The sequence below is a fragment of the Brassica napus genome, chromosome C2, assembly GCF_020379485.1.
Source record: "Brassica napus cultivar Da-Ae chromosome C2, Da-Ae, whole genome shotgun sequence".
Classification (NCBI taxonomy): domain Eukaryota; kingdom Viridiplantae; phylum Streptophyta; class Magnoliopsida; order Brassicales; family Brassicaceae; genus Brassica; species Brassica napus.
In genome coordinates this window covers 57,912,939-57,938,746 of record NC_063445.1, presented here as the reverse complement: position 1 = coordinate 57,938,746, position 25,808 = coordinate 57,912,939, and the positions used below count along the sequence as shown (strand labels likewise).

Below are 25,808 nucleotides of genomic sequence, written 5' to 3'. Positions count from 1 at the left end.
ACAAACACTCTTTTGTCATGTAATTTTTTATTTATTAATTTACCCATTCTGTTGAAACAAATAAAGAAAATTCCCATTTTAAAGTCCACAAAAAATTACAAATAACTGAAACCGACACGCAATCTCCCTTCGAAGTACAAAAACGGCAGGCAAACCCAACACTTGAGTTTTTAGTTATACTAGGGTTTTGAACATAACTCCAAAACTATATAACAAGCAACCAAACCCTACGAATTGTCTCCCTCTTCTCTTCGTCTCTCATCTTCCTCCGCCTCTATCTCTCAAAACCCACACAGAGAGAGATTCCACCATGCCTTCACTAGCTTTATCCGAGGAGAAGAAGATGAAGAAGAGCACATCCTCAGAGACAACCACCCCCGCCGCCACCACACCAGACTCCAAGAAGAAGAAAGAGAAGAAGCCGAAGAAACTCTCAGACTCCGACGGAGAAGAAGACTCCGAGAAGAAGAAGAGCAAGAAGAAGAAGCGCAAGGCCGCTGCGGAGAGTAGCGATTCAGGGTCCGAGCTGGTGGAGCCGGAGAGCTCGAAGAAGAAGGTGAAGCTGAGCGTTGTTGAAGATGTTAAAGTCGTCGAGAACCCTAACGCTGTTTCGAAGTTTAGAATCTCGGATCCGTTGAGGGAGAAGCTTAAGGAGAAGGGTATCGAGGCTCTTTTCCCGATTCAGGCGACCACTTTTGATATGGTTCTTGATGGGGCTGATCTTGTCGGAAGGGCTCGTACTGGTCAGGTATTAATCGGTTTACTGTTTTGTTAAATTAGTGTATGATGGTAAAGTTTGAAGCTTTAGAGTGCCTAAGCTAATTTTGAGCTGAAAGTAGTGATGGTTTGGTGTGAAATGTTCAAAGTTTGAGGTTTTTTGAGGGACTAAGTTAATCAGTTGTTACTTTTATTGATACTTTATACCATTAATTAGTGAACTCTGATGTTTGTTTTGGTGTCAGTTCTTCAAAGTATGAGGCTTTAGAGTGTCTAATTTAAGCAGTTGTTATTTTTGAGCTGAAAGTTTGATACTTTATATTATTATTAGTGTTTGTTTGGTGTGAAATCTTCAAAGTTTGAGGCTTTATAGTGCCTTAGTTAGTCAGTGATTGCTTTTGAGATGAAAGTTGGATACTTTGAATGACTATTAGTATAATCTTTTGTTTGTTTGGTGTGAAGTTTTCAAATTTTGAGGCTTTTAGGGTGGCTAAGTTTGAGATTGAAGTTTGATACTTTAAAACATTATTAGTGTAGTCTTATGTTTGTTTGGTGTGAAGTTTTTCAAAGTTTGAGGCTTTGCTGATCGTATGTGGTGTGGTGCAGGGTAAAACATTGGCTTTCGTGTTACCTATATTGGAGTCTTTGATCAATGGACCTGCCAAGAACAAAAGGAAGAATGGATACGGCAGGCCACCTAGTGTTTTGGTACTTTTACCAACCAGAGAATTGGCCAAGCAGGTAATGATCCTCAGACTAACTATTAGTCGGATTTATATTAAATATTTTAGTTTTTGGGTTAACTATAAAATTTTATATATAAAAATAGCAATAAAATAAATTTTTGGGTTTGTACTAACATTATTGCTTAATTTAAACAGTTTTTCTACCTTCTAAATTGGATTTTTAGAACATTGTGTGTTTATTGATGGTATGGTGTTACTTTTGTAGGTGTTTGCTGACTTTGATGCGTACGGAGGATCTGTTGGTTTAACTTCTTGCTGTGTCTATGGAGGTGATCCTTACCCTCCTCAGCAGCAAAAACTAAAGAAAGGTGTTGACATTGTAGTTGGTACCCCTGGTCGTATCAAGGCATGTCTCTTTGCTCTTTTCTTAAATCAAATCACTGTTTTTTTGTTTGTTTGTGTCCTGTCCTCTCTTGACCTTTGTATTTAATAAATAAAATTCATTGCAGGATCATATCGAAAGGCAAAACCTTGACCTGACCTACCTACAGTTCCGTGTTCTTGATGAAGCTGATGAAATGCTGAGAATGGGATTCGTCGACGACGTTGAACTCATCTTAGGGAAGGTGGAGGATCCTAAAAAGGTCCAGACGCTTCTCTTCAGTGCTACCTTGCCATCATGGGTTCAAAACGTGCGTCCCTTTTCAAATATATTCTTTTTTTTTTCCATGAGTTAAAAGCTTTTTTGTGTTAATATACATATTTTCTTGCTACTACTACTACCAGATTGCGTCTAGGTTTCTTAAACAAGACAAGAAGACTATTGATCTTGTTGGTAATGATAAAATGAAGGCCAGTAACAGTGTCAGACACATTGCTCTTCCCTGCAGTAAGCAAGCCATGTCTCGCTTGATTCCTGACATCATCAGCTTATACAGCAGGTAAACCATTTACTACTTCAATAATCATTTTAAAATTAAGTTGTCAAGTTTCTTATACAAATTATTATTAATCTTCAGTGGAGGTAGTACCATCATTTTCACTGAGACTAAAGACCAAGCTTCTGAGCTTTCTGGTCTGTTGCCTGGTGCTAGAGCTTTGCATGGTGACATTCAACAATCACAACGTGAGGTATGTTATTCTGCTTTCTTATTGAGCCCAGAGGGATTAAACATTTGAATGGGGGCAAGGACCCCCAATATTAAAAAAAAATATATATATATATAAATATATATCAATTTATAAATTGATGCTTTTAACATAATATATACAAAAAGTTATAAAATTTTGAAATATATATATACTAACTAAATGTAAATAATTTTTTTTGTCTCTTTATATTTGTTTTATGTTTTAACATAATATACTAATATATACAAAAAGTTGTAAAATTTTGAAAAATATATATACGAATTAAAGGTAAATATTTTTTTTTGTCTATTTATTATGTTATTCATTTTGTTTTGTATAGTTTTATAGATGTGATTTTTTATAATAAAAAATATTTTGAAAATGGAATGGAGCCCAATAATAGCTCTGGGCGAAGCTAATGATGAATCCTTTGATTGTAGATTACTCTTGCTGGATTTAGAAAAGGAAAGTTCTCGACATTGGTTGCTACAAACGTTGCTGCTCGTGGTCTAGACATCAACGACGTGCAGCTAATTATTCAGGTTAGTGTCTAAATCATTCTTGTTTAATCTTTCTTTTGGTGTTCTAACGTTCTGTTTTGTTTCTGTTTCAGTGTGAGCCTCCACGTGATGTTGAAGACTACATCCATCGTTCAGGGCGAACGGGAAGAGCTGGCAACACTGGAGTTGCGGTCATGTTATACGATTCTAGAAAGTCTGGCGTGTCCAGGATTGAGAAACAAGCTGGGATAAAGTTTGAGCACGTGTCTGCGCCCCAGCCTAATGATATCGCCAAAGCCATTGGTATGGAAGCTGCTGAGAAGATCACACAAGTCTGTGACACTGTGGTTCCTGCGTTTCTGGCGGCGGCCAAGGAGCTGTTGGAGAGCTCCGGTGTGTCAGCTGAAGTACTCCTTGCTAAAGCTCTTGCCAAAACCGCGGTTAGTTTTCTTTTGAACCACTTTTGTTGTCTCAAAGGAGAGTAGCTAAAGAGTTATTTATTTTGCAGGGCTTTACTGAGATTAAGAAAAGGTCTCTTCTAACATCAATGGAGAACCATGTCACGTTACATCTTGAAGCAGGGAGACCTATATACTCGGCAACGTAAGCTCCTCTCTCTCTCTCTCTGCTTGTGTCTTTTTTTTTTGCTTAATATTTAAAAAGAAAATAAATACTAAGATGATTTTGTGGTTTCTTTGCAGTAATGCATTTAGTGTGCTGAGGAGAGTTTTACCGGATGACAAGGTTAATTTGATTGAAGGGATGACTCTAACAGTAGACGGAGGTGCGGTTTTCGATGTTGTGCAGTCAGATGTAGACCAGTTTATTGCGGCTGGACAAAAGAATGCTGGGAGTATGAGCTTGGAGGTTGTTAAAGAGATGCCTAAGCTTCAAGAGCGTGAACCAGTGCAGAGAAGATATGGTGGTGGTGGGGGTAGGTTTGGTCGTGGAGGAGGTGGTGGTGGAAGATTTGGTCGTGGTGGTGGCAGAGGCCAGAGATGGTGAAAACTCTAAACCAATGATCAAAACTCCTTCACTACTCGTATTTTCTTTCCATGGCAAAATCTATTTTATTATGTTTTTCCTCTCTTTTTATTATTTGAACAACTTAAAGGGGAAGTTCTTTTGTTGTCCCCTTATCAATTTTGTGCTATTTGAATGATAACGATGATAAAGTTGATAATTCATCATTTTTCCATAGTTTAATGATTTTTCCTATTCTATAATTATAATTAAACTACTATCCAATACAACTAGCATGAGCATGATTTTTTTTTTTATCAAACTAATAATATATTCATTTCCATACACACAGTTTTTTCCAAACAGTAGTATACAAGCAAAGCATTATTATCAATATGTTTACACAACACACATACAGCAAGCGAGGCGGTTCTCAAACTCTTCAAGCCTTTGTCCTGACCACAAGAACATGATTTTTCTAGCTAGTTTGTACTAGTTTCTTACTATGACAAAATCTATTGTGTTTTTTTTCTTCCTGAGATTCTTCTCTATGAACAACCTTAAGGTAAGATTTGTCCGTCTACCAATTTTGTGTTATTTGAATGATAACAATTATAAAATTATTAGTTCATTATATATAGTTTCTTCATAGTTGAATTATCTTTTCTAAGCTATAAATTATAATTAAATACTTAAACTATCCATTTTTTTTTTCTTAAACTGTGGTAAAATAGTAAATTGATCAGAGAAATTGATGCGATTTGGAGGATGTGAAAATAATTTATCTTGCACGTTTAATTTAGTCATAGAAAGACAAAAGTGACACGTTTATGTATTTTTTGCAACTTCTTTGTTCATTTTAGTATATAGCTGGTAATTCATCAGTGTGCATGAATTTAAATCAAAATTCTATCCAAGGCTTTCCTTTAATTACAGTACCTTAGCACTTTATTATATTTATGCTTTCCTGATTTATAATTGCCAAACTTTAAATTAGTTTCAACCAATGAAAGAGACGTGACAGCGATTTGTGAACCCATAAAAGGTCTCTTGTTCTTTTTTTGGGATCAAAAAGGTCTCTTGTTTTAGTGCACAAAAAGAGAAAGCACGAGAAGTCGAGAAGTATCCCCTTGCAATGTCCATGTCGCTGGTTCTGTAGTTAGTCTCATTCTTTCTCCAATTCAGTTACACTACAATATTTCATCAAGTAAATTGTGTTAAATCGTTCACATTAGTCTCATTATTTCTCCAATTCAGTTATACTACAATATTTCATCAAGTAAACTGTGTTAAATCATTCACATTAGTTTGCACCTTTTCAACCTATGAAAAAGACGTGACAACGACTTGTGTACCAAGAAAGGTTTCTTGTTTTAGTCCACAAAAAGAGAGCACAGAGGACCAAGTTTTCTCCCCTAGCAGTGTCGTTGTCGTTGTTTTCTGTAGTTAGTCTTATTCTTTCTGCACTTGAGTTGCATTGCAATATTGTATCAAGTAATTGTGTTAATATCATTTACATCAGAGAAATTATTCCATTGCTAACTTAACTCTATGACCCGATGTTATTTTGCATTTGACAAAACAACATTTTACCGACTGTAATTAGAGCACCATTAACCCCACCTCTTAAGTGGGTTCTTAGGAGGTGGGTCCCACAACTTTATTAAAAACCACCTCTTCCTTCTCTTTTGCAAGAGGCAAGTTTGGTGGGTTCTTATGGTATTTGCGGGCCCCACTGACACGTGGTGGCCTGCAATTGGTTATTAAAAAAAAAAAAGTTAAGAACTCCAAATGAAGGTTTTAGGGTTAATGGTGCTCTTAGCATTCAAAAGAGCTTTTTTTTCTCAACCCAAATCCAGTTTTTAATAGTAACTACGAAGAAATAATGAATTCAATTAGGTAATTTCTCAACCCGCTAAATAAATATTCTAATAACAGCTAATGTAATAATTTGTTTCTATGGTTTTGTTATCTTGATTTGAATAAATGAAAATTTAGTTGGAAGAAAAAAACAAACAAATATTAGAGTGTATTATTCATGCTTTTCAAGCAAACATGTCAATTCTACACGGTGGTAATTCGTAGTTAAATAGTAGTATTAGATATATACTTATAGTTGTCAGAAAAAAATTGTACTAGATATATTTTAGCTTTTGAAGATAATATAATTAGTGGTGTAAAAAAAGATAATAATTAGTGTAATATTGCAATTATTAGCACTATAAATTTGGACAAGACTCAAGTATCAGTTTCATACACAACAGAAGACTTTATAATCCAAAAGACAACAGATATGTTTGAATCAACTCAAGACAACATAAACAATCCAGACGTCTCCATCACTAGCGTCCCCACCAGATTCCCCTACGTCCCAGCCACACCTGAACCTTCCCCGCAAAACCCCGTCGTATCCAAAGACATTACCGTGAACCGCTCAAAGTCAACATGGATGCGTCTCTACGTTCCCACCGCCGCACTAAACGGCGGCGTTTCGTCTGAAAAACTCCCTCTCGTTGTCTATTACCACGGCGGAGGATTCGCCACCGGCAGCGTCGACTTCTATCCCCACCACGACTTCTGCAACCTTATGGCGCGCGAGCTCAACGCAGTCTTCGCTTCTCCTTCGTACCGGCTAGCTCCCGTGAACAGACTCCCGGCGGCGTACGACGACGGAGTGGATGCACCAGCCGTCTTCGCCGATCTAAGTCCATTACGTATCCGTGGTATGATCTTACACCAGCCGTTCTTCGGCGGCGAAGAGCGTTGCGAGTCTGAAACCAATGTGAACTTTCCGCATATACTCAGCGACGCCTGCTGGCACCTTTGTCTCCCTGTCGGAGCGAACCGGGATCACGAGTATTCGAATCCGACGGTGGGAGATGGACCGAAGCAAATGGAGAAAATCGGACGGTTGGGACGGAACTGGAAGGTGGTGGTGATTGGACGAGAAAGACATCGTCTGATAGATAGGCACAGAGATGTGGCGAAGTTGATGAAGGACCAGGGAGTGGATGTGACTGAGCATTTTACCGACGGGGATGTTCACGGTGCTGAGCTCGTTAACCAGGGTGAAACTACGCTTGCTTGCATCAGAAGTATCATTTACTCTTCCTCGCCGTAAAGGTTTTTTTTTTTAATTCCATAAAATAAAGAGGCTTATATTAGAGGCCAGCCCGATTTAAAGATTTACCTTTATGTATTGGTTTGTGGAAAATTTTAAAAATAAGAAAAATATTGGAGACCCAAGAGGCTCTCTGTCTCTTTTGTTAGACATCTCTTGTTTTATCTTCTGGAACTTGGCATTCTATTCACCATTGTTATGGAAGGCCTGTTTAGTGGTGGTTTATTTATGGATTTACTCAGTTAATCATCCAAGTTTTAGAGAAAGCAAATTATTCAGCATAATTAAAATACAGTATTGTTAAGCATGAATTTCACAAAACGGTTTAGAGTAGTGCAGTTATACTTAAATCATCATAAGAAATGTAAAATTCTCATTTGTAATTGTAATGTTTCTTATCATTTATAATAACATGAGAGTACTCCAATGTTCCACACTTTGCGAACAAGGGCAAATGGATGCTCCTTTGGAGAGACCACTAACTTGTATAATGAGTTATAGGTTCACTGAAGGGTTTTGAATATATATATTATATTCTCCTTTTTTCTACAACCAAACTGTATTCTCTTATTAATTGTGTAAGGATTAAAATTATAAAATAAAATGATCACCTCAGACGATATGATGATAAATATATAACTAAACATAATGTATTATATTTAAGGACTTGTTAAGGAGTTTGCATAAAGCGAGAACGAGTGCAAAGAAGATTTGGCTGCGGTGGTGGCCAAGGCGGAAATCGGTTTGGTCGTGGAGGAGGTGGGGGTAGATAAGGTCTTGGTGGTGGTGGTGGTGGCAGAAGCCAGAGATGGTGAAAACTCTATTATTTCTTGTTGTGACAAAATCTATTATTTGTTTTCTTCTTATCTTCTTATGAACAATTCAAGGGAATAAATGTGGGTTCTTAAAAGATTCAGATGATTCCTGAATCATGGGGTTTAGTTTTCACTAGAGCTTTGTAACAACTCTTGCCACATTTAATTTTAATGCACCAAATTTTAGCAAAAAAAAAACAATTCAAGGGAAATTCTTTTGTTTTTTCCAATATGAATTTTGTGTAATTTGAATTATAATGATAATGAAACTATGAATTCATCAGTTACACTTTCTTCGTAGTGAATGATCTTTCATATGGTATAATTATAGTTAATCCATTTCAACTATTGGTAAAATAGTAAACTGATAAGCGAATGCTTGTGGAATTGAGATGTGAACATAATTGATCTTGCAAGTTTGGACTAGTCATTGAAAGACGAGTTACTTACCTAACGTTTATGTATTTTTGCAACTTCTCTATTTTTTTGGTCTAGCTGGTAATTCTTCTATGTGCTTGAATTTAAAAACATAATTCTATACATATGCGTAAATCTAAGGGTTTTAATTATAGTACATTAACGCTTTATTATTATGTTTTCCTGATATATGATTTTGCCAATCTTCAAATTAGTCTTGTACATTGAATTGTCTACGAGTTTTCAACCAATGAAATAGACATGACAACGACTTGTATACCAAGAAAGGTCTTTTGTTTTAGTGTACAAAAAGAGAAAGCACAGAGGACTGTAATTAACCTTCCCTTGCAATGTCATTGCAATGTCATTGTCGTTGTTGCTTGTAGTTAGTCTCATTCTTTCTCCACTTGAGTTGCATTACAATATTTCATCAACTAAATTGAGTTAAATCATTCAGATCGGTTCTGTTGTTAGTTTGTATTTAACTAAAAGTAGACATTTTATTGACTGTAATTAACCTTCAAAAGAGTTTTTTTCTCAACCCAACTCCAATTTTTATAATAATTATGAAAACTAAGAATTCATTTCGGTAACACTAGGACCCACTAAACAAAGTATTAGATTTTTAGTCAAGCTTTTCAAGCAAAAAGATAAAAATCAAATATTTAATTAATCCCTTTCTTATTAAATGAAAAGCATTGATAGAAATAAACCTTGGCCTCATGTGTTTATTACATGAGTGTCATTTCCTAGGTGTTATCACCATATGCACTCTCACTTACTTTTTAAAAAAAACTTTCATAAACTAAAAAAATTACAAACAAATGCCACTGGTCATTACATTATACTATATGCTTTCGGATTTCAAAAATAACCTTCGGATTACATTTCGATTTAAATAAAAAACTGGGATCTAAATAAGGTAGCATATTAACTCCTTCCTAAAAGAGACTTTATGGTATGTTCGAAAATTTGGAAGTGTTTCATTTAAATAAGGCAACACAATAAGTGTCTCATCTAAAGTTATATACGCTTTAGTACAATTTTTGATTCTTTAAACAAGGTACAACTAAGTTCTTTAACCAGTATCAGTACTTGGTACATCTAAAGTTCATATAAAATTCATAAAACTAATTTTCCAACAAGCAAACTATGTTTATCATAAAACTAATCTAGAATCGTTTATCATAATGTTCATATCATAACCTATACAAATGTTCATATCAAATCGTTTTATGATATTTTTGATTCAATTCATCGAAAATAACCAATTAAACCCAAGACTTAATGCTTCAAAATATTAAGGAAACACAATTGAATTGTTAACGTAATCAAGGAAACTAAATTCAAAGAATTGAAAAACTTACCTTAATCGATAGGGGAATGATTCTGAAATATTTTTATACATTGTTCCTTTTATATTTTATTAGACAATTGCTTATGTTTCATTTAATATTATATTTATAACTTACCCGCATACAAACAAATATACAATTTAATTTTAATGGCCATATAAATTTATATTGACATACTCAAATTCTTAGCTATAATCCGTACTTTCTTTCATATATTTTTCTTACTATGACTTTAACTTTTATTATGTATACATATTAAAAGTTATAATACCTTAACAATCTCTTCGCTCCGCGCATGGCGCGGGTTATCACCTAGTATGTTAGTAAAAGATGCAACTATGAATTAAAACAGAATTTTCATTTTTTTAAATTTTTTCTCAAAATCTATGGGTTAACCCCCTACGAAAATATTGAATTTTTCGGTAAATGATCTATATACTGAAGCATATGATCTTTAGTGTTGTTTTAAAATTTATAAACACATTCTACATTTGTGAATGATGCAACTATGCATTAAAATAGAATTTTCATTTTTTTGAATTTTTCTCAAAATCTATGGGTTAACCCCTACAAAATATTTAATATTTCGGTAAATGCTCTATATACTGAAGCCTATGATCTTTACTGTTTTTTTAATAATTCTAAACACATTCTAGATTTGTATTAATGTATATTAAACTCTATTTCATGGTACATGTGCGTCGTTTTAATAGTTTCGTCAATTAATTTTGTAAAACCTCATAATAGTATCCAAATTGGTTGACTAACCACTATAAAATCGCTATTCTCTAGAAAAACGGAGACAACAAAGGTTCCAAACCTCTTTGACCTTCATCATATGTTAGTAAAAGATGCAACTATGCATTAAAACAGAATTTTCATTTTTTAATTTTTTTTTCTCAAAATATATGGGTTAACCTCCCCTACAAAAATAATGAATTTTTTGGTAAATGCTCTATATACTGAAGCATATGATCTTTAGTGTTGTTTTAAAATTTCTAAACACATTCTGCATTTGTATTAATGTATATTAAACTCTATTTCATGGTACATGTGCGTCGTTTAAATTTTTTGTCAATTAATTTAGTAAAACTTCATAATACTCCATAAATTGGTTGACTAACCACTATAAAATCGTTATTTTCTAGAAAAACGGAGACAACAAAGGTTTCAAACCTCTTTGACCTTCATCATATGTTAGTTGGATGCAACTATGCATTAAAATAGAATTTTTTATTTTCTTAAATTTTTCTCAAAATCTATGAGTTAAATAGAAAATATTGAATTTTTCGGTAAATACTCAATATACTGAAGGATATGATCTTTAGTGTAGTTTTAAAATTTCTAAACAAATTCTGAATTTGTATTAATGTATATTAAACTCTATTTCATGGTACATGTGCGTCGTTTAAATTTTTTTGTCAATTAATTTAGTAAAACTTCATAATACTCCTTAAATTGGTTGACTAACCACTATAAAATCGCTATTTTCAATAAAAACGGAGACAACAAAGGTTACAAACCTCGTTGACCTTCATCATATGTTAGTGAAGGATGCAACTATGCATTAAAATAGAATTTTCATTTTTTTGAGTTTTTCTCAAAATCTATGGGTTAACCCTTACGAAAATATTGAATTTTTCGGTAAATGCTCTATATACTGAAGCATATGATCTTTAGTGTTGTTTTAAAATTTCTAAACACATTATGCATTTGTATTAATGTATATTAAAATTTATTTCATTGTACATGTGCGTCGTTTATATTTTTTTGTCAATTAATTTAGTAAAACTTCATAATACTCCCTAAATTGATTGACTAACCACTATAAAATCGCTATTCTTTAGAAAAACGGAGACAAAAAAGGTTCCAAACCTCTTTGAACTTCATCATATATTAGTGAATGATGCAACTATGCATTAAAATAGAATTTTCAATTTTTTGAATTTTTCTCAAAATCTATGGGTTAACCCTTACAAAATATTTAATATTTCGGTAAATGCTCTATATACTCAAGCCCATGATCTTTACTGTTTTTTTAATATTTCTAAACACATTCTATATTTGTATTAATGTATAATAAACTCTATTTCATGGTACATGTGCGTCGTTTAAATTTTTTCGTCAATTAATTTAGTAAAACTTCATAATAGTACCCAAATTGGTTGACTAACCACTATAAAATCGCTATTCTCTAGAAAAACAAAGGTTCCAAACCACTTTGATCTTCATCATATGTTAGTAAAAGATGTAACTATGCATTAAAACATAATTTTCATTTTTTAAATTTTTTTCTCAAAATCTATGGGTTAACCCCCTACGAAAATATTGAATTTTTCGGTAAATGCTCTATATACTGAAGCATATGATCTTTAGTGTTGTTTTAAAATTTCTAAACACATTCTGCATTTGTATTAATGTATATTAAACTCTATTTCATGGTACATGTGCGTCGTTTATTTTTTTTTTCAATTAATATAGTAAAACTTCATAATACTCCCTAAATTGGTTCACTAACCACTATAAAATCGATATTCTCTAGGAAAACGGAGACAACAAAGGTTCCAAACCTCTTTGACTTTCATCATATGTTAGTAAAAGATGCAACTATGCATTAAAACAGAATTTTCATTTTTTAAATTTTTTTCTCAAAATCTATGGGTTAATCCCTACAAAATATTTAGTTTTTCGGTAAATGCTCTATATACTAAAGTCTATGATCTTTACTGTTGTTTTAATATTTCTAAACACATTCTATATTTGTATTAATGTATATTAAACTCTATTTCATGGTACATGTGCGTCGTTTAAATTTTTCGTCAATTAATTTAGTAAAACTTCATAATACTCCCTAAATTGGTTGACTAACCATTATAAAATCGCTATTCTCTAGAAAAACAGAGACAACAAAGGTTTCAAACCTCTTTGACGTTCATCATATGTTAGTAAAAGATGCAACTATGCATTAAAATAGAATTTTCATTTTTTAAATTTTTTTCTCAAAATCTATGGGTTAACCTAACCCCCTTCGAAAATATTGAATTTTTCGGTAAATGCTCTATATACTGAAGCATACGATCTTTAGTGTTGTTTTAAAATTTCTAAACACATTCTGCATTTGTATTAATGTATATTAAACTCTATTTCATGGTACATGTGCGTCGTTTAAATTTTTTGTCAATTAATTTAGTAAAACTTCATAATACTCCCTAAATTGGTTCACTAACCACTATAAAATCGCTATTTTATAGAAAAACGGAGACAACAAAGGTTCCAACCCTCTTTTACCTTCATCATATGTTAGTGAGGGATGCAACTATGCATTAAAATAGAATTTTCATTTTTTTTGATTTTTTCTCAAAATCTATGTGTTAACACCCCTACGAAAATATTTCGGTAAATGCTCTATATACTGAAGGCTATGATCTTTACTGTTGCTTTAGTATTTCTAAACACATTCTATATTTGTATTAATGTATATTAAACTCAATTTCATGGTACATGTGTGTCGTTTAAATTTTTCGTCAATTAATTTAGTAAAACTTCATAATAGTACCCAAATTGGTTGAATAACCACTATAAAATCGCTATTTTCTAGAAAAACAGAGACAACAAAGGTTCTAAACCTCTTTGACCTTCATCATATGTTAGTGAAGGATGCAACTATGCATTAAAATAGAATTTTCATTTTTTTGAATTTTTCTCAAAATCTAAGGGTTAACCCTTACGAAAATGTTGAATTTTTCGGTAAATGCTCTATATACTGAAGCATATGATCTTTAGTGTTGTTTTAAAATTTCTAAACACATTATGCATTTGTATTAATGTATATTAAATTCAATTTCATAGTACATGTGCGTCGTTTAAATTTTTTGTCAATTAATTTAGTAAAACTTCATAATACTCTCTAAATTGGTTGACTAACCACTATAAAATCGCCATTCTCTAGAAAAACGGAGACAACAAAGGTTCCAAACCTCTTTGACCTTCATCATATGTTAGTGAGAGATGCAATTATGCATTAAAATAGAATTTTCATTTTTTTGAATTTTTTTCAAAATCTATGGGTTAACTCCTACAAAATATTTAATTTTTCGGTAAATGCTCTATATACTGAAGCCTATGATCTTTACTGTTGTTTTAATATTTCTAAACACATTCCATATTTGTATTAATTTATATTAAACTCTATTTCATGTTACATGTGCGTCGTTTAAATTTTCGTCAATTAATTTAGTAAAACTTCATAATACTCCCTAAATTGGTTGACTAACCACTATAAAATCGCTATTCTCTAGAAAAACGGAGACAACAAAGGTTCCAAACCTCTTTGACCTTCATCATATGTTAGTAAAATATGCAACTATGCATTAAAACAGAATTTTCATTTTTTAAATTTTTTCCTCAAAATCAATGGGTACCCCTACGAATATATTGAATATTTCGGTAAATGCTCTATATACTGAAGCATATGATCTTTAGTGTTGTTTTAAAATTTCTAAACACATTCTGCATTTGTATTAATGTATATTAAACTCTATTTCATGGTACATGTGCGTCGTTTAAATTTTTTCTCAATTAATTTAGTAAAACTTCATAATACTCCGTAAATTGGTTGACTAACCACTATAAAATCGCTATTTTCTAAAAAAACGGAGACAACAAAGGTTCTAAACCTCTTTGACCTTCATCATATATTAGTGAGGGATGCAACTATGCATTAAAATATAGTTTTCATTTTTTTTGAATTTTTCTCAAAATCTATGGGTTAACACCCCTACGAAATATTTAATATTTCGGTAAATGCTCTATATACTGAAGCCTATGATCTTTACTGTTGTTTTAATATTTCTAAACACATTCTATATTTGTAATAATGTATATTAAACTCTATTTCATGGTACATGTGCGTCGTTTAAATTTTTTGTCAATTAATTTAGTAAAACTTCATAATAGTACCCAAATTGGTTGACTAACCACTATAAAATCGCTATTCTCTAGAAAAACGGAGACAACAAAGGTTCCAAACCTCTTTGACCTTCATCATATGTTAGTAAAATATGCAACTATGCATTAAAACAGAATTTTCATTATTTAAATTTTTTTTCTCAAAATCTATGGGTTAACCCCTACGAAAATATTGAATTTTTCGGTAAATGCTCTATATACTGAAGCATATGATCTTTAGTGTTGTTTTAAAATTTCTAAACACATTCTGCATTTGTATTAATGTATATTAAACTCTATTTCATGGTACATGTGCGTCGTTTAAATTTTTTGTCAATTAATTTAGTAAAACTTCATAATACTCTCCTAAATTGGTTGACTAACCACTATAAAATCGCTATTTTCTAGAAAAACGGAGACAACAAAGGTTCCAAACCTCTTTGACCTTCATCATATGTTAGTGAGGGATGCAACTATGCATTAAAATAGAATTTTCATTTTTTTTGAATTTTTCTCAAAATCTATGGTTTAACACCCCTACGAAAATATTTCGGTAAATGCTCTATATACTGAAGGCTATGATCTTTACTGTTGTTTTAACATTTCTAAACACATTCTATATTTGTATTAATGTATATTAAACTCAATTTCATTGTACATGTGCGTCGTTTAAATTTTTCGTCAATTAATTTAGTAAAACTTCATAATACTCCATAAATTGGTTGACTAACCACTATAAAATCGCTATTTTCTAGAAAAACAGGGACAACAAAGGTTCTAAACCTCTTTGACCTTCATCATATGTTAGTGAAGAATGCAACTATGCATTAAAATAGAATTTTCATTTTTTTGAATTTTTCTCAAAATCTAAAGGTTAACCCTTACGAAAATGTTGAATTTTTAGGTAAATGCTCTATATACTGAAGCATATGATCTTTAGTGTTGTTTTAAAACTTTTAAACACATTCTGCATTTGTATTAATGTATATTAAATTCAATTTCATAGTACATGTGCGTCGTTTAAATTTTTTGTCAATTAATTTAGAAAAACTTCATAATACTCTCTAAATTGGTTGACTAACCACTATAAAATCGCTATTCTCTAGAAAAACGGAGACAACAAAGGTTCCAAAACTCTTTGACCTTCATCATATGTTAGTGAGGGATGCAATTATGCATTAAAATAGAATTTTCATTTTTTTGAATTTTTTTCAAAATCTATGGGTTAACCCCTACAAAATATTTAATTTTTCGGTAAATGCTCTATATACTGAAGGCTATGATCTTTAATGTTGTTTTAATATTTCTAAACACATTCCATATTTGTATTAATGTATATTAAACTCTATTTCATGGTACATGTGCGTCGTTTAAATTTTCGTCAATTAATTTAGTAAAACTTCATAATACTCCCTAAATTGGTTGACTAACCACTATAAAATCGATATTCTCTAGAAAAACGGAGACAACAAAGGTTCCAAACCTCTTTGACCTTCATCATATGTTAGTAAAAGATGCAACTATGCATTAAAACATAATTTTCATTTTTTAAATTTTTTTCTCAAAATCTATGGGTACCCCTACGAATATACTGAATATTTCGGTAAATGCTCTATATACTGAAGCATATGATCTTTAGTGTTGTTTTAAAATTTCTAAACACATTCTGCATTTGTATTAATGTATATTAAACTCTATTTCATGGTACATGTGCGTCGTTTAAATTTTTTGTCAATTAATTTAGTAAAACTTCATAATACTCCCTAAATTGGTTGACTAACCACTATAAAATCGCTATTTTCTAGAAAAACGGAGACAACAAAGGTTCCAAACCTCTTTGACCTTCATCATATGTTAGTGAGGGATGCAACTATGCATTAAAATAGAATTTTCATTTTTTTTGAATTTTTCTCAAAATCTATGGTTTAACACCCCTACGAAAATATTTCGGTAAATGCTCTATATACTGAAGGCTATGATCTTTACTGTTGTTTTAACATTTCTAAACACATTCTATATTTGTATTAATGTATATTAAACTCAATTTCATTGTACATGTGCGTCGTTTAAATTTTTCGTCAATTAATTTAGTAAAACTTCATAATACTCCATAAATTGGTTGACTAACCACTATAAAATCGCTATTTTCTAGAAAAACAGGGACAACAAAGGTTCTAAACCTCTTTGACCTTCATCATATGTTAGTGAAGAATGCAACTATGCATTAAAATAGAATTTTCATTTTTTTGAATTTTTCTCAAAATCTAAAGGTTAACCCTTACGAAAATGTTGAATTTTTAGGTAAATGCTCTATATACTGAAGCATATGATCTTTAGTGTTGTTTTAAAACTTCTAAACACATTCTGCATTTGTATTAATGTATATTAAATTCAATTTCATAGTACATGTGCGTCTTTTAAATTTTTTGTCAATTAATTTAGAAAAACTTCATAATACTCTCTAAATTGGTTGACTAACAACTATAAAATCGCTATTCTCTAGAAAAACGGAGACAACAAAGGTTCCAAAACTCTTTGACCTTCATCATATGTTAGTGAGGGATGCAATTATGCATTAAAATAGAATTTTCATTTTTTTGAATTTTTTTCAAAATCTATGGGTTAACCCCTACAAAATATTTAATTTTTTGGTAAATGCTCTATATACTAAAGCCTATGATATTTACGGTTTTTTTAATATTTCTAAACACATTCTATATTTGTATTAATGTATATTAAACTCTATTTCATGGTACATATGCGTCGTTTAAATTCTTTCGTCAATTAATTTAGTAAAACTTCATAATACTATCCAAATTGGTTGACTAACCACTATAAAATCGCTATTCTCTAGAAAAACGGAGACAACAAAGGTTCCAAACCTCTTTGACCTTCATCATATGTTAGTAAAAGATGCAACTATGCATTAAAACATAATTTTCATTTTTTAAATTTTTTTCTCAAAATCTATGGGTACCCCTACGAATATACTGAATATTTCGGTAAATGCTCTATATACTGAAGCATATGATCTTTAGTGTTGTTTTAAAATTTCTAAACAAATTCTGCATTTGTATTAATGTATATTAAACTCTATTTCATGGTACATGTGCGTCGTTTAAATTTTTTCTCAATTAATTTAGTAAAACTTCATAATACTCCGTAAATTGGTTGACTAACCACTATAAAATCGCTATTTTCTAAAAAAATAGAGACAACAAAGGTTCCAAACCTCTTTGACTTTCATCATATATTAGTGAAGGATGCAACTATGCATTAAAATATAATTTTCATTTTTTTTGAATTTTTCTCAAAATCTATGGGTTAACACCCCTACGAAATATTTAATATTTCGGTAAATGCTCTATATACTGAAGCCTATGATCTTTACTGTTGTTTTAATATTTCTAAATACATTCTATATTTGTATATTAAACTCTATTTCCTGGTACATGTGCGTCGTTTAAATTTTTTGTCAATTAATTTAGTAAAACTTCATAATACTCCCTAAATTGGTTGACTAACCACTATAAAATCGCTATTTTCTAGAAAAACGGAGACAACAAAGGTTCCAAACCTCTTTGACCTTCATCATATGTTAGTTGGATGCAACTATGCATTAAAATAGAATTTTTTATTTTCATAAATTTTTCTCAAAATCTATGAGTTAAATAGAAAATATTGAATTTTTCGGTAAATATTCAATATACTGAAGGATATGATCTTTAATGTAGTTTTAAAATTTCTAAACAAATTCTGCATTTGTATTAATGTATATTAAACTCTATTTCATGGTACATGTGCGTCGTTTAAATTTTTTTGTCAATTAATTTAGTAAAACTTCATAATAATCTCTAAATTGGTTGACTAACCACTATAAAATCGTTATTTTCAAGAAAAACGGAGACAACAAAGGTTCCAAACCTCTTTGACCTTTATCATATGTTAATGAAGGATGCAACTATGCATTAAAATAGAATTTTCATTTTTTTTGAATTTTTCTCAAAATCTATGGGTTAACCCTTACGAAAATATTGAATTTTTCGGTAAATGCTCTATATACTGAAGCATATGATCTTTTGTGTTGTTTTAAAATTTCTAAACACATTATGCATTTGTATTAATGTATATTAAATTCTATTTCATGGTACATGTGCGTCGTTTAAATTTTTTTGTCAATTAATTTAGTAAAACTTCATAATACTCCCTAAATTGGTTGACTAACCACTATAAAATCGCTATTCTCTAGAAAAACGGAGACAACAAAGGTTCCAAACCTCTTTGACCTTCATCATATGTTAGTGAATGATGCAACTATGCATTAAAATAGAATTTTCATTTTTTTTGAATTTTTCTCAAAATCTATGGGTTAACTCCTACAAAATATTTAATATTTCGGTAAATGCTCTATATACTCAAGCCTATGATCTTTACTGTTTTTTTAATATTTCTAAACACATTCTATATTTGTATTAATGTATATTAAACTCTATTTCATGGTACATGTGCGTCGTTTAAATTTTTTCGTCAATTAATTTAGTAAAACTTGATAATAGTACCCAAATTGGTTGACTAACCATTATAAAATCGCTATTCTCTAGAAAAACAGAGACAACAAAGGTTCCAAACCTCTTTGACGTTCATCATATGTTAGTAAAAGATGCAACTATGCATTAAAATAGAATTTTCATTTTTTAAATTTTTTTCTCAAAATCTATGGGTTAACCTAACCCCCTACGAAAATATTGAATTTTTCGGTAAATGCTCTATATACTGAAGCATATGATCTTTAGTGTTGTTTTAAAATTTCTAAACACATTCTGCATTTGTATTAATGTATATTAAACTCTATTTCATGGTACATGTGCGTCGTTTAAATTTTTTGTCAATTAATTTAGTAAAACTTCATAATATATACTCCCTAAATTGGTTGACTAACCACTATAAAATCGCTATTTTCTAGAAAAACAGAGACAACAAAGGTTCCAAACCTCTTTGACATTCATCATATGTTAGTGAGGGATGCAACTATGCATTAAAATAGAATTTTTATTTTTTTGAATTTTTCTCAAAATCTATGGGTTAACCCCTACAAAATATTTAATTTTTTCGGTAAATGCTCTATATACTGAAGCCTATGATCTTTACTGTTGTTTTAATATTTCTAAACACATTCTATATTTTTATTAATGTATACATGTGCGTCGTTTAAATTTTCGTCAATTAATTTAGTAAAACTTCATAATACTCCCAAAATTGGTTGACTAACCACTATAAAATCGCTATTCTCTAGAAAAACGGAGACAACAAAGGTTCCAAACCTCTTTGACCTTCATCATATGTTAGTAAAATATGCAACTATGCATTAAAACAGAATTTTCATTTTTTAAATTTTTTTTCTCAAAATCTATGGTTACCCCTACGAAAATATTGAATTTTTCGGTAAATGCTCTATATACTAAAGCATATGATCTTTAGTGTTGTTTTAAAATTTCTAAACACATTCTGAATTTGTATTAATGTATATTAAACTGTATTTCATGGTACATGTGCGTCGTTTAAATTTTTTGTCAATTAATTTAGTAAAACTTCATAATACTCCCTAAATTGGTTGACTAACCACTATAAAATCGCTATTTTCTAGAAAAACAGAGACCACAAAGGTTCCAAACCTCTTTGCCTTCATCATATGTTAGTGAGGGATGCAACTATGCATTAAAATAGAATTTTCATTTTTTTTGAATTTTTCTCAAAATCTATGGGTTAACACACCTACGAAATATTTAGTATTTCGGTAAATGCTCTATATACTGAAGCCTATGATCTTTACTGTTGTTTTAATATTTCTAAATATATTCTATATTTGTATATTAAACTCAATTTCATGGTACATGTGCCTCGTTTAAATTTTTCGTCAATTAATTTAGTAAAACTTCAAAATACTCCCTAAATTGGTTGACTAACCACTATAAAATCGCTATTTTCTAGAAAAACAGAGACAACAAAGGTTCCAAACCTCTTTGACCTTCATCATATCTTAGTGAAGGATGCAACTATGCATTAAAACAGAATTTTTATTTTTTTGAATTTTTCTCAAAATCTATGGGTACCCTTACGAAAATATTGAATTTTTCGGTAAATGCTCTATATACTGAAGCATATGATCTTTAGTGTTGTTTTAAAATTTCTAAACACATTCTGCATTTGTATTAATGTATATTAAACTCAATTTCATAGTACATGTGCGTCGTTTAAATTTTTTTGTCAATTAATTTAGTAAAACTTCCTAATACTCCCTAAATTGGTTGACTAACCACTATAAAATCGCTATTTTCTAGAAAAACGGAGACAACAAAGGTTCCAAACCTCTTTGACCTTCATCATATGTTAGTGAGGGATGTAACTATGCATTAAAATAGAATTTTCATTTTTTTGAATTTTTCTCAAAATCTATGGGTTAACCCCTACGAAAATATTGAATTTTTCGGTAAATGCTCTATATACTGAAGCATATGATCTTTAGTGTTGTTTTAAAATTTCTAAACACATTTTATATTCGTATTAATGTATATTAAACTCTATTTCATGGTACATGTGCGTCGTTTAAATTTTCGTCAATTAATTTATTAAAACTTCATAATACTCCCTAAATTGGTTGACTAACCACTATAAAATCGCTATTCTCTAGAAAAACGGAGACAACAAAGGTTCCAAACCTCTTTGACATTCATCATATGTTAGTAAAATATGCAACTATGAATTAAAACAGAATTTTCATTTTGTAAATTTTTTTTCTCAAAATCTATGGGTTAACCCCTACGAAAATATTGAATTTTTGGGTAAATGCTATATATACTGAAGCATATGATCTTTAGTGTTGTTATAAAATTTCTCAACACATCCTGAATTCGTATTAATGTATATTAAACTCTATTTCATGGTACATGTGCGTTGTTTATATTTTTTGTCAATTAATTTAGAAAAACTTCATAATACTCCTTAAAATGGTTGTTGACTAACCACTATAAAATCGCTATTTTCTAGAAAAACGGAGACAACAAAGGTTCCAAACCTCTTTGACCTTCATCATATGTTAGTGAGGGATGCAACTATGCATTAAAATAGAATTTTCATTTTTTTGAATTTTTCTCAAAATCTATGGGTTAACCCCTACAAAATATTTAATTTTTCGGTAAATGCTCTATATACTGAAGCCTATGATCTTTACTGTTGTTTTAATATTTCTAAACACATTCTGCATTTGTATTAATGTACATTAAACTATATTTCATGATACATGTGCGTCGTTTAAATTTTTTGTCAATTAATTTAGTAAAACTTCATAATACTCCGTAAATTGGTTGACTAACCACTATAAAATCGCTATTTTCAATAAAAACGGAGACAACAAAGGTTACAAACCTCTTTGACCTTCATCATATGTTAGTGAAGGATGCAACTATGCATTAAAATAGAATTTTCATTTTTTTGAATTTTTCTCAAAATCTATGGGTTAACCCTTACGAAAATATTGAATTTTTCGGTAAATGCTCTATATACTGAAGCATATGATCTTTTGTGTTGTTTTAAAATTTCTAAACACATTATGCATTTGTATTAATGTATATTAAATTATATTTCATGGTACATGTGCGTCGTTTAAATTTTTTTGTCAATTAATTTAGTAAAACTTCATAATACTCCCTAAATTGGTTGACTAACCACTATAAAATCGCTATTCTCTAGAAAAACGGAGACAACAAAGGTTCCAAACCTCTTTGACCTTCATCATATGTTAGTGAATGATGCAACTATGCATTAAAATAGAATTTTCATTTTTTTTGAATTTTTCTCAAAATCTATGGGTTAACCCTACAAAATATTTAATTTTTCGGTAAATGCTCTATATACTGAAGCCTATGATCTTTACTGTTTTTTTATATTTCTAAACACATTCTATATTTGTATTAATGTATATTAAACTCTATTTCATGGTACATGTGCGTCGTTTAAATTTTTTCGTCAATTAATTTAGTAAAACTTCATAATACTACCCAATTGGTTGACTAACCACTATAAAATCGCTATTCTCTAGAAAAACAGAGACAACAAAGGTTCCAAACCTCTTTGACCTTCATCATATGTTAGTGAAAGATGCAACTATGCATTAAAATAGAATTTTCATTTTTTAATTTTTTCTCAAAATCTATGGGTTAACTAACCCCTACGAAATATTTAATTTTTCGGTAAATGCTCTATATACTGAAGCATATGATCTTTAGTGTTGTTTTAAAATTTCTAAACACATTCTGCATTTGTATTAATGTATATTAAACTCTATTTCATGGTACATGTGCGTCGTTTAAATTTTTTGTCAATTAATTAGTAAAACTTCATAATACTACCTAAATTGGTTGACTAACCACTATAAAATCGCTATTTTCTAGAAAAACAGAGACAACAAAGGTTCCAAACCTCTTTGACATTCATCATATGTTAGTGAGGGATGCAACTATGCATTAAAATAGAATTTTCATTTTTTTGAATTTTTCTCAAAATCTATGGGTTAACCCCTACAAAATATTTAATTTTTTCGGTAAATGCTCTATATACTGAAGCCTATGATCTATACTGTTGTTTTAATATTTCTAAACACATTCTATATTTGTATTAATGTATATTAAACTTTATTTCATTGTACATGTGCGTTGTTTATATTTTTTTGTCAATTAATTTAGTAAAACTTCATAATACGTCCTAAATTGATTGACTAACCACTATAAAATCGCTATTCTTTCTAGAAAAACGGAGACAAAAAGGTTCCAAACCTCTTTGACTTCATCATATATTAGTGAATGATGCAACTATGCTTAAAATAGAATTTTCATTTTTTGAATTTTCTCAAAATCTATGGGTTAACCCTTACAAAATATTTAATATTTCGGTAAATGCTCTATATACTGAAGCCATGATCTTTAGTGTTTTTTTAATATTTCTAAACACATTCTATATTTGTATTAATGTTATATAAACTCTATTTCATGGTACATGTGCGTCGTTTAAATTTTTTCGTCAATTAATTTAGTAAAACTTCATAATACTACCCAAATTGGTTGACTAACCACTATAAAATCGCTATTCTCTAGAAAACACAGGTTCAAACCACTTTGATCTTCATCATATGTTAGTAAAGATGCAACTATGCATTAAACATAATTTTCATTTTTTAAATTTTTTCTCAAAATCTATGGGTTAACCCCCTACGAAAATATTGAATTTTTCGGTAAATGCTCTATATACTGAAGCATATGATCTTTAGTGTTGTTTTAAAATTTCTAAACCATTCTGCATTTGTATTATGTATATTAAACTCTATTTCATGGTACATGTGTGCGTCGTTTAATTTTTTGTTTCAATTAATATAGTAAAACTTCATAATACTCCCTAAATTGGTTGACTAACCACTATAAAATCGATATTCTCTAGAAAAACGGAGACAACAAAGGTTCCAAACCTCTTTGACTTTCATCATATGTTAGTAAAAGATGCAACTATGCATTAAAACAGAATTTTCATTTTTTAAATTTTTTCTCAAAATCTATGGGTTAATCCTACAAAATATTTAGTTTTTCGGTAAATGCTCTATATACTAAAGCCTATGATCTTTACTGTTGTTTTAATTTCTAAACACATTCTTATTTGTATTAATGTATATTAAACTCTATTTATGGTACATGTGCGTCGTGTAAATTTTTCGTCAATTAATTAAGTAAAACTTCATAATACTCCCTAAATTGGTTGACTAACCACTATAATCGCTATTCTAGAAAAACGGAGACAACAAGGTTCCAAACCTCTTTGACATTCATCATATGTTAGTAAAAGATGCAACTATGCATTAAACAGAATTTTCATTTTTAATTTTTTTTCTAAAATCTATGGGTTAACCTAACCCCCTACGAAAATATTGAATTTTTCGGTAAATGCTCTATATACTGAAGCATATGATCTTTAGTGTTGTTTTAAATTCTAAACACATTCTGCATTTGTATTAATGTATATTAAACTCTATTTCATGGTACATGTGCGTCGTTTAATTTTTGTCAATTAATTTAGTAAAACTTCATAATACTCCCTAATTGGTTGACTAACCACTATAAAATCGCTATTTTCTAGAAAAACGGAGACAACAAGGTTCCAAACCTATTTGACCTTCATCATATGTTAGTGAGGGATGCAACTATGCATTAAAATAGAATTTTCATTTTTTTGATTTTTTCTCAAATCTATGGGTTAACACCCCTACGAAAATTTTCGGTAAATGCTCTATATACTGAAGGCTATGATCTTTACTGTTGCTTTAGTATTTCTAAACACATTCTATATTAGTATTAATGTATATTAAACTCATTTCATGGTACATGTGTGTCGTTTTAATTTTTCGTCAATTAATTTAGTAAAACTTCATAATAGTACCCCAAATTGGTTGAATAACCACTATAAATCGTCTATTTTCTAGAAAAACAGAGACAACAAAGTTCTAAACCTCTTTGACCTTCATCATATGTTAGTGAAAGGATGCAACTATGCATAAATAGAATTTTCATTTTTTGAATTTTTTTCTCAAATCTAAGGGTTATACCCTTACGAAAGTTGAATTTTTCGGTAAAATGCTAATATACTGAAGGCATATGATCTTAGTTGTAACTAAAAAAAAAGTGGCTTATGCTTCAGTATTTAAGTATTTACGAAATAATTTCATAAAATTTTTTTGTCGTAATTTTAACCCTTAAATTTTGAGAAATTCAATAAAATAAATTCTATTTTAATGCAACAGTTCCATCCTCTTTGACTTCATCATATGATGAGGGTCAAAGATGGTTTAGAACCTTTTTTTCTTTGTTTTTCTACAAAATAGCGATTTCTATTGATTATTCAACCAATTTGGGTATGCTTATTATGAAGTTTTGACTAAAATATTTTTTTTTTTTAAATTTCTACAGAAAATTTAAACGACACACATGTACTCATGAATTGAGTCAAATATACATTAATAGCTAATAAAATGTGTTTAGAATAACTAATCAACATAAAGATCCTAGCCTTGCAGTAAATTAGAGCATTTATCTTCGAAATATTTTCGTAGGGGTGTTACA

At 30.4% G+C, this 25,808-nt stretch overlaps 2 protein-coding genes across 2 annotated transcripts; both read left to right on the top strand.

Moving 5' to 3' along the window:
• The first annotated feature begins 238 nt into the window (after positions 1-238).
• On the top strand, positions 239-4,234 carry LOC111216227 (DEAD-box ATP-dependent RNA helicase 7-like). Its single transcript, XM_048747354.1, has 10 exons — positions 239-748; positions 1,324-1,458; positions 1,669-1,809; positions 1,913-2,095; positions 2,190-2,344; positions 2,423-2,534; positions 2,975-3,076; positions 3,148-3,474; positions 3,543-3,637; positions 3,736-4,234. The coding sequence occupies exons 1-10, from the start codon at positions 311-313 to the stop codon at positions 4,037-4,039; spliced, it is 1,992 nt and encodes a 663-aa protein (XP_048603311.1). The 5' UTR covers positions 239-310; the 3' UTR covers positions 4,040-4,234.
• Positions 4,235-6,152: 1,918 nt separating this feature from the next.
• Positions 6,153-7,264, top strand: LOC106388077 (probable carboxylesterase 120). The gene has a single exon (XM_022720557.2). The coding sequence runs from the start codon at positions 6,291-6,293 to the stop codon at positions 7,116-7,118; it is 828 nt and encodes a 275-aa protein (XP_022576278.2). The 5' UTR covers positions 6,153-6,290; the 3' UTR covers positions 7,119-7,264.
• Positions 7,265-25,808: the final 18,544 nt, after the last annotated feature.

Excerpts from the sequence above, each read along its gene's own strand:
- LOC111216227 (XM_048747354.1), top strand. The coding sequence starts at position 311 with ATGCCTTCACTAGCTTTATCCGAGGAGAAGAAGATGAAGAAGAGCACA. Across the intron at positions 3,077-3,147 it reads ACGTGCAGCTAATTATTCAG|TGTGAGCCTCCACGTGATGT; the intron begins GTTAGTGTCTAA and ends TTTCTGTTTCAG. Across the intron at positions 3,475-3,542 it reads AAGCTCTTGCCAAAACCGCG|GGCTTTACTGAGATTAAGAA; the intron begins GTTAGTTTTCTT and ends TTTATTTTGCAG.
- LOC106388077 (XM_022720557.2), top strand. The coding sequence starts at position 6,291 with ATGTTTGAATCAACTCAAGACAACATAAACAATCCAGACGTCTCCATC.